This window comes from Penaeus vannamei, chromosome 17 (genome assembly GCF_042767895.1).
Source record: "Penaeus vannamei isolate JL-2024 chromosome 17, ASM4276789v1, whole genome shotgun sequence".
Lineage (NCBI taxonomy): Eukaryota > Metazoa > Arthropoda > Malacostraca > Decapoda > Penaeidae > Penaeus > Penaeus vannamei.
In genome coordinates, this window is record NC_091565.1 from 8,782,438 (window position 1) to 8,792,437 (window position 10,000).

The 10,000-nt window shown below is 36.3% G+C and overlaps 1 protein-coding gene across 2 annotated transcripts in view; it reads right to left on the reverse strand.

Moving 5' to 3' along the window:
- RhoGAPp190 (Rho GTPase-activating protein 190) overlaps nucleotides 1–10,000 on the reverse strand; it is a 230,601-nt gene that overhangs the window by 23,504 nt on the left and 197,097 nt on the right. For both annotated transcript variants that reach the window (XM_070131880.1, XM_070131879.1), the window contains 4 exons: nucleotides 7,084–7,229; nucleotides 5,031–5,075; nucleotides 1,355–1,519; nucleotides 557–683 (listed from right to left, as the gene is read on the reverse strand). In XM_070131880.1, coding sequence (XP_069987981.1) covers nucleotides 557–683; nucleotides 1,355–1,519; nucleotides 5,031–5,075; nucleotides 7,084–7,229 — 483 coding nt within the window. The remainder of the gene's footprint in view (nucleotides 1–556; nucleotides 684–1,354; nucleotides 1,520–5,030; nucleotides 5,076–7,083; nucleotides 7,230–10,000) is intronic.

Sequence of the window (10,000 nt, forward strand, 5' to 3'; positions counted from 1 at the left end):
ACAGCACAGGAACAGGCACTCAACTTTATGTAAGGGGAGGATGGATGTGTGTTAGAGGGAACACTGCCCATGCAATCATATAAAAATAATTTGGGAACTTTTTATCAGATTTCAAATGACAGTAACACACACAAGAATCAAGACAATGAACAAAATCTAATGGTACAACTCACAGGAAAAAATAACTATGATCCACCTAAATGGCAGTATTGGCTTGGGGTGATCCACAGCCTGTATTGGTCACACCTAGCTACTGCCCTGGTCATTGAAGGCTGGTAACATCAATGGTTCAAACATTTAAACTAGTTAAAAATAAATAATGATAGTAATAATGATAACAAATGAAATCAAATAAAAGTAGAATAATAATCAAAAATAAGAATTAGCTAGTAATAACATTAACCAGTCTAAAGAGAGCGACCAGCCATTGCGAGTATCACCACCACTTTCTCTGTGGACGTAACCTTTCTATCTCTGACTATACAACATTTAGAATCTTCTAGAAAAGAGGGGCTCAAAATAGCTGATCGCATCAACACAGCCCTAGCACACCAACCTTGCCGCCCCTTCTCCCTACGCTGTCTTCGAGTCTTGGTGCTAACAGCCTGCGGTATTTCTTGCACTCGGGAATATCCATAGTCTCCCGCCTCGTAGTACAGTCCTGGCACAGCATCCTTGACCTGCTAACATGCATTCTATTAGAAACTGCTTAGTATGAAATCAAAACTCTTCTTAGTAATAACATTTTACAAGGACTATGATGTATTATTTCATCCAAAACCAACTTGGATACCTTACCAATGTACTAAACATCAAATAAATATTAACTGATTAAAAATAAGGAAAAAATAAATTATCAAAATTACAAATAACAACAAAGCAGATAAACACAATCATATATAAGAATAGTAATATAATAACTTCCTTTATAAAAAAAATTAAGAACATTAATAAAACAAATACAATAACAGAAGTGCTAATTGCAACATCAGCAGTGCAAAACAAGGTGAAACACCAGCAAAAAAAGAAAAAACCCATAATTATACTCACTTCTACTGGGGGAAGGGGGAATAAGAACTAAAAGCTGTCAATGATGATAGGAAACTGATGCATGATAACATGAGCATGAGAAAAATAAATCTAATCCAAATATAGGTATATGAAATGTATGACATAAAACAAAAAGGAAACTGAAGAAGAACAGGAAGAAGGGTGGCATCAGTTAGGGGAGTGGAAGAACCAACTACGACACAGAGACGAGAACTAACAAAGGAGAGGAGAGAGAGAGAGAGAAGGGGGACGGAGGAGTAAACGACCACGACTCGTAGGTGTTGGGACACTTGAGCGTACTCACAGCGGCGTAATCAGGGCCTAGGTCCATATTCTCAGGGGTGGCAAGGGGCGCGTGCACTGACCCCACTTTGGTTAGTTTAGAGTGTAGGCCCGCATCTTTGAGGTTTATTTTGCCAATTGCGTCAGTCACGTTGCTATAGGCCTTAAGGTTTAGTTTGCCAGGTTGCTGAAAGAGGGAAGGAATTGTTGGGTTAGTGATGAGCAACACTCAGGCATGAGAGAGAACAGGGAGAGAGGATCTAAAAGGGACTAAACAGGGTGGAGTGAAAAGGTGGAGAAAAGAGAAAAGAAAAAAGGAAAAAGAAGAAGAAAAAAAGAAAAAACGAGGGATGCACTTTTAGTGACAGAGGGGATGCAAACAGAGAATGACAGTGAGAGTGAGAACGATTGAAAGTAAAAGACAAACAGTGAAGTGACAGAAACAGGGTGAGACTAACAGGAGGGCAAGCCAGTGACAACATACAAGATGAGGCATCAGACTGAACAGAGGTAACACACAAGAGTGACCAGAGAATTGGGGCAGGATGAGGGGCCAAACTGACCACTCTGACACCACCTGCCACAACATGTTGGGGATAAAAGCACTAGGAGGATGCACTATGACGATGATGGCATGATGATGATGGGTGGCTAGGGGTATCGATGAGACCAGTCTAAATAAAGAAAAAACTAAAAACATACTTGTAAACAGAACAGAAAAAAAAGCAAATAACTTCAAATGAGGATCATCAAAATTGACTTCCAAATTTACATCTCAAATATTCTTCAACAAGGACAGCATCTGGAACAATACTGACAATATGCATGGGAGACCAACAAAATCCTGAAACTTACTCATTTTAGTAATAATTTTCCTTTCATCCCTTAAGTTAAAGACCTGTCCATTTTATTGAGCCAATTTATGGATCTCTAGTCTCACTTTCTCATCTCTTCTCTTTATTCACATGCGTACATTCACAAATTCACCTGCACACACTCTGCTTGGCACAGGAAAAAAAACCTTTCAATTACAATTATGTCTCTTAAATAACAGTACAATATAAACTCATGAATGTGTCTTCAACAAAAACATAGGGACAAATTAATAACTTGCATATTTAAAACTATGTAAGATTACAGAGCAACAGATACAACACACACATTTAAACAACATGGATATGAATATGAATATGAATATAAATATGAACACACACACACACACACACACACACACACACACACACACACACACACACTCTCTCACACTCTCACACTCTCACTCTCACTCACTCACTCTCACTCACCTACTCACTCACCTACTCACTCTCACTCACCTACTCACTCTCACTCATCTACTCACTCTCACTCACCTATTCACTCTCACTCACCTACTCACTCTCACTCACTCACTCTCACTCACCTCACTCTCACTCACCTCACTCTCACTCACCTCACTCTCACTCACCTCACTCTCACTCACCTCACTCTCACTCACCTCACTCTCACTCACCTCACTCTCACTCACCTCACTCTCACTCACCTCACTCTCACTCACCTCACTCTCTCTCTCTCTCTCTCTCTCTCCCCCTCTCCCCCCCCCCCTCTCTCTCTCTCTCTCTCTCTCTCTCTCTCTCTCTCTCTCTCTCTCTCTCTCTCCCTCTCTCTCTCTCTCTCTCTCTCTCTCTCTCTCTCTCTCTCTCTCTCTCTCTCTCTCTGTCACCCACCCCACATACTCTAACTCACTTCCTCCATCACTCACTCATTCAAATGCATCAGTACACAAACTCCACAAGTATTCACATTAAGTTGCCCAGGATTACTGACTCAAGGGAAAACAAAAATATTAAACAAAGGTGGAATGGAAATCAGTAAAGGATAGAGGTAATGATCAGAAGAGATAGGGAAACATAATGGTGATAAGCATGAAATACGTAAACACAAGGAAACAAAAAATACAGGAGACAGACATGCAATTTTCATCTGGCTGGGATGTCAAAGTCTACTGCAACATATTGACCACCAATGATGAAAGCATAGTAACCAAAGTAGCTAAACCTAGTTATTACTATAACATCAACCAACTTTGTTCATCTTCCTCTAGAAGAAATGACCAATGAGCAGATAAACAATGGTTAGTATTAGCCTCTAAATGTAAATGAAGCAAAAAATGATATTCCAAATAATTTTTCAGATGTGATTATAATGACAATATCATCACAAAGCAAAATCAGACCTGTCATAAAATCCCAAAGTGATTTTTAAAGCCTACAGCACACATAATCATCACTTTTTATTCTAAATATAGGTTAATTATAATGAAGTATACATTCTACAGTCACGCCTTGCATAGCAGCACAATATCACATCATTTGGCCTTATTACACAACCTATTCTTGAATTAGTGATAAGCTGCAACTGTAGCTGAATGTCTTTCTTTTTAGAATTTGATAATATCCTGTTCTTAATGTAAACCTATAAATATCTAATTTATGTAAAGATATTGTGACTTTCCCAGCCAGAAAAAGGCCAACTGTTAGTAGGCTGATAATCACTTACTACAAATGGGTGCTAAAAACAGATGAGTGCAATGTATGAGCAAGTTTGAACAATGGCATAAAAATTCATTTGGCTAACTTTTTGAAACAGCAACAAACGACAAAACAAAGCATTCTGAAATGAACAAGATAAAAAAAATAAAAATAAAAACAACATAAACCATACTGAAAATCTTGCTAACTTCTAAGACGACTGTTCAACTTACTCATAAACCCAACTCTCACAAAATATATGGCACTTATATCAAGTGTTTCAGCAAAGAATCACCACTTAAGAGAGGACACAGTCTTAAACTATTATACAGGGATATTCACTGTAACTCCCTTCACATCTATTAGCTCAATATTGGCACACAAGTCACATAAAAAGTGGTTAATCATTACTAGAACACTCTAAGGCATCTACTTTAGGAGAGGGTATCAACTAGTCCAGCCACTCCTAAACAACAGGTGGTCAAGGTGAACATCACTTTACAGTAGTTCATCACACCTTAAAGTAGCAGGGAGTATAAGAAATATACCATCTTGAGCTCCACCTACTGATTTCAATCACCATGTACTGAACATAACTTTTAGGCTTTTGTTTTGATGAGATCTTCCAAAAAATCTCAAAAGTGTATCCCAATTTGTCATTCCAGCCAATTTTCCATTCTTGCTCTATGAAGAAGAGTATGTGCATGACTTCTGTAATTTTCTCTTTTCACTACTGATAACACCAACAGACTTCAATCAAACAGTCCTTCAATGTTGTTCAGGAGGGCATGCCAATTTATATCATGCAATGAAACAGTTTAATGGCAAGGCCCATTTCCATGGCAATGTGGACCTGCTTTCTCATACTAAGGAAAGTCTGTTAGTGTAGATCAGCAGGTAGTTAGTTGTCATGCATATTTCATAGCTATGAAGGATAGCTCCATCCCCCTCTTGCTAGTCGTTATAGGACAGAACAAGAACCTAAGCTTACATGTTAATCGTAAGCTAGTCTGCATAAACAAACTACATTTCGAAGGAAGAAGTGAATACTTGCAGATGTGACTTGACAGAAAATACAGCTTGTCAAAGACAAACAAAGTACTAGAAGCAGGAAAACTCTGGTTTTTGTGCTAGTCTGGGGAGGAGGGTGGAGCAACCCACAAAACACACCTTGTTCGTGACCTGACATACTGCCTCACTCAGCGTCTGGAACGTCTGCAAGTCAGGAATGGGTATGGGTCAAATTTGCAACCCTTGCCTGTATGACTGACACATGGGCGCTTTTGCACAAGGACCTGGTAATGTTTAACAGGTTTTGGTTTACAGTATTATATCTATAAAAAGTCAATCCTTGTTTACATATCAAACACATGCAATATCATTGACTTTGGTAGACTGAATAAAGGGCATAACATGGTAACACTATACATGATGCAACAAACCATTATCAATAAGCCCTTTTTTCAAGATCTGTTTTTATGTTCTTACAGTGCATCATATGCATGTCATACCTCTTTAAAGCCAAAATTCTTTTAACCTTACATCACAAATTCCAATCTTTTATAGCATTCACAAGGAATAAAGCTTTATTTGTTCAGATATCCTTACAGAATTTATAACCTAAGAGATAATTGTAAAATATCTCTACAATCTTCAAGCGCTCTATATTATTGTGAGCACTACCTGTGGCCCTTCGTGAATGATACATACATTCAGTAGGTGAAAAATCATGAAACTAATTAAAAATAGAATCCACTCAATATTCATGTCTTCACTGCCAGTTAAGAAATATCTCTATCAATATGTCTGAATAACTTAAAGATTGTGCACATGTACTTGTGTATGTTTTGATATATAGGTAGGTAGGTAGGTAGGTAGGTAGGTAGGTAGGTAGGTAGGTAGGTAGGTAGGTAGGTAGGTAGGTAGGTAGGTAGGTAGGTAGGTAGGTAGGTAGGTAGGTAGGTAGGTAGGTAGGTAGGTAGGTAGGTAGGTAGGTAGGTAGGCAGGTAGGTAGGTAGGTAGGTAGGTAGGTAGGTAGGTAGGTAGGTAGGTAGGTAGGTAGGTAGGTAGGTAGGCAGGCAGGTAGGTAGGTAGGAAGGAAGGAAGGAAGGAAGGAAGGAAGGAAGGAAGGAAGGAAGGAAGGAAGGAGGGAGGGAGGGAGGGAGGGAGGGAGGGAGGGAGGGAGGGAGGGAGGGAGGGAGGGAGGGAGGGAGGGAAGGAAGGAAGGAAGGAAGGAAGGAAGGAAGGAAGGAAGGAAGGAAGGAGGGAGTGTGGGTGGGTGGGAAGGGAGGGAGAGCAGAAGGAAGGAAGAAAGGATGAAAGGAAGGGAGGGAAGGAGGGAGAGAAGGAAGAAAGGAAGTAAGTAAGTTGGTATTTGCTCAGGCAGGAGTGTGTGCATGTGTGTGTGTGCATGTGTATCTATTTGTTTTGATGTGCCAGCACATGTATCTGTGTGAATGGTATAGTTCAATTCTAAAAATGAAAAAAAAAAAAATCCTAGGCTCTGTTATAAACTGATTTTTAAAATTCTAAATTTAAACTTATTTCTCCACAGACATCTTTGCATACCCTCATTTACAAAGCTTGATACAACTGGCAATAACTAAATTTAGTCAACTTCATAAGGACTTGAATGTTTACTTGAAATAGATATATGTACTTTTTTCATGTTCTGTATAAATTACCCCCCTCAAAAAATGATATATTATTCTGACCATTGTAAATCTTGTTAGTTCATGAGAAAATGTCTAAAACTTTATATTTCAGGATATTATATGTATAACATAAAAGCAACATTTCCCACAAAGTTGACATTCACAAAACTATTGCAGGCTCTTTTTTCATCTCAAGCAAATATAATACATGACCACATGTACCAGTACATTGTTACTGTAACTCCAAGATAAACAAGTGTGCGCTAAATACAAATACATGGACAAAAACTCCATACTAAGGCACAGGAACTCAATGAGAGCAATAAACATAAAAAAACATGCCATGTTATAAAGCACATATATAAAGCCTCTATCCCAAAATTGAAACAAGTCACTGAAGCAAATTTATTTGGACTAAAAAAAATGTACAAACTTATTTAAATTCAACAAGATTCACACATAAAAAAATAAAGTAAAATAAAATCAAATGTTTTAAAAATAAGAAATTGATTAAAAATATAATAATAATAAAATGAAATGCCTCACACGTTTGCATCACGAACACTCACTTTGAGGGTCTGGCTGGCCTTGGGTCGTGGCTTGGTTGGGGGTGGGGGGAGTTTGCCTCGTCGGCCAGTGGTAAAGGACTGGGGTCCATAGCCTTCACCCCAGAAGTCCTCATGCCTCCGGGAGCACACACTTTCATCCACCCAGCCTGATAAAATAGCTTGAAATATTAGTAAAAGGACAAAAGGGAAGATGGAGATCAATAAACATGAATTTCCTATGCAAAAAAATAAAATAAAGAAAATTATTTTACCTAATCCAATAAATCATTATTTCAAAAAACATACAAATAAATAAAAATAGAACATGGCACATTTCATAAGTTCTATGTGGTTTCTCTACTATGATCAACACCATACATGCAGTGATCTAAATGCAAAAGTTGGCTTTTCAAGTGCTGTCACAGTAACCAAATATAAAATACCAAAAATAAACACCAAAAAATACAAAGATGTAACTGTTGCCTTACACTGAAACCTTCATACTAACTACTATACATACATCACTGTCTTTCTAACTACCAAAATGAAATGGGGGAAAAAATACCATTTCACTTTTTATCTAATGGGATTTACAATATTCCTCTATGGAAAGAGAGAAGAGATGAATGAAATGAATGAAGGAAAGAAGGAAGGAAGGAAGGGAGGAATGAGAGAGGAGTGAGGGAAAAATGGAAAGAAGTGAGGAAGAAAAGAAGAAAGGAAATATGGAAAAAAAGAAATATATGGTAACAAATTAAGCTGTATGAAAATGTAGCTCAAGAAATACAGATGCTGACTGGCAAATGGACAACTTGATAGATAAAAAGACAGATAAAGAAACAGGCTGTTGATGATATAGGAACAGATATCAGATTCATAAAAGATGAAATAAAGTCTGAGGAAAATCATTACAAATAAATACATAAAAATACAAACATATAAATACTCAAGCACAATATCATATAAAATTGCATCTATGCATTATTTAACAAAGAAAATATATGATAATGGAAAAAGACAATACCAGTAAGTTATAGAACCAGCCATAACCATGCAGGCCCATCCTGTCCACGGATAGAGGGAGCCTGTGTGTATACGTGGATGTTTTCATCCCGCCCAACTTGTCACAGAGGATGAACGAAAATCAGTTGGTGCAGAAAATTCTGCACATTGCAGCCAGCTGCTAGTCTGCTTCTAGCTCATGAGATCTTGCTGTCAGCCATGCTAACAAAGTGTTTTACTTTGAGTTCATAGAAGTCTATGAAGCTCTTCCCCATGAAGTCATTGATTCAAGTTGTCAATGTAGTGGTCTGGAATATGCTAAATCTATTCAGGATGCTGCCTGTGTGTGTGTGTGTGTGGGTCTCTCTCAGAGAACAATCCCACACTCCCTTCCATCAGCTGGACAGGCCAGACCTACAAGTATATGGCCAGCTTAAGCCTAGGAACTTTAAAAGATTTGTCATGTGCTCACTGCACATACAATTCACTTCTAACAATAAGATAATCAATAACAATCCAAATATAAACAGAAATAGTAAAATACTTATTATTTCTATTATCATGATTATATTAGCAACAACCATAACAATAATAATAGCTGAGCTAGTTCCCCAATGAATGCATTAAACAAACTTTGTTTACTTTTGAAACTATAAAAACAAATTAAAAAATAAATAAATAAATAACATATGTGGTAACTGAATAATAAAGTCCACAATTACTATATATGATACTAAATCTTCTGGATTTGAATGGAAGAACCCAGACATGCAAACCAACATCAACTTTGGAAACATTTTTGGAAACAATATACTTAAACAACCTTAAAGACATGACAAAAAAAAGTCCATTTGCCAAGATGCACGTACTTCATAATTGTATGAGTGAGACAAATTTACAAGAGAAAAATAACTTTCAAAAGAATATCCATAACTAATTATAAAATGACACAAAAGAAGCTGGAAATGTATCCTCTGCAGCATAGCAGCCAAATTATCTTTAAAAATAGAAAAGGAGTCACAAAATCTATTTTCAAAGGCTAGTCACAAAGAAAACAGATAAATAATAGCAATATCACCTCTGCAAAATATGCAATTTCAGATTAATTCAAGTTTACCACTTTATCAATAAAGAAAAAAAATGTAAAAAAAAGAAGGGAAAGAAAGAAAAAAATCCTAATATCAGAGTACACACAGTGTATGTGTATATTTATATGTCTGTATATGAGTGCATACACATCTGTTTGCACTCATATACATGTTTAGCACATGTGTGTGCTAAACACTTGAAAACAGACTTATTACTTAATACATTATCCATGTAAATACACTGTGAAATAAGTGAACAGTAAAAAAAATCAATACATTCCCCCTTAAAAAATTGTAACAAATATTAACTACAGTGTCTTTGGCAAAGAAACATTGCAGCAGAGAAATACTGAAACAAAATGGTAAACAATCAAAAATTTATCAAATAAATGAATGAATAACAATAACAATAAAAACAACAACTAAAATAATTATCATCATCATTATCATCATCATCATCATCATCATCATCCTAATAATGATAATAAAATAATAATGATATTAATGATGATAATGATAATGATAGTGAGGATAATGATGATGATGATAATAATAAAATTGATAATAATCATAATAATAAAAATAATAACAATTATAATAATGATACTAACAATAGTGATGATGATGATGAAGATGATGGTGAAGATGAAGATGAAGATGAAGATGATGATGACAATGACAATGATGATAAAAACAATAATAATAATATCATGATCATAATAATACTAAAAAGTTTTTGACTATTTTCATGATTTGATTTCAGTCTCTTCCACTATATCATTTCCATTATGGTTCAAAATGCAAATATACTATTTGAACTAGCTCTAAGTTAAAAAGACATAATACCC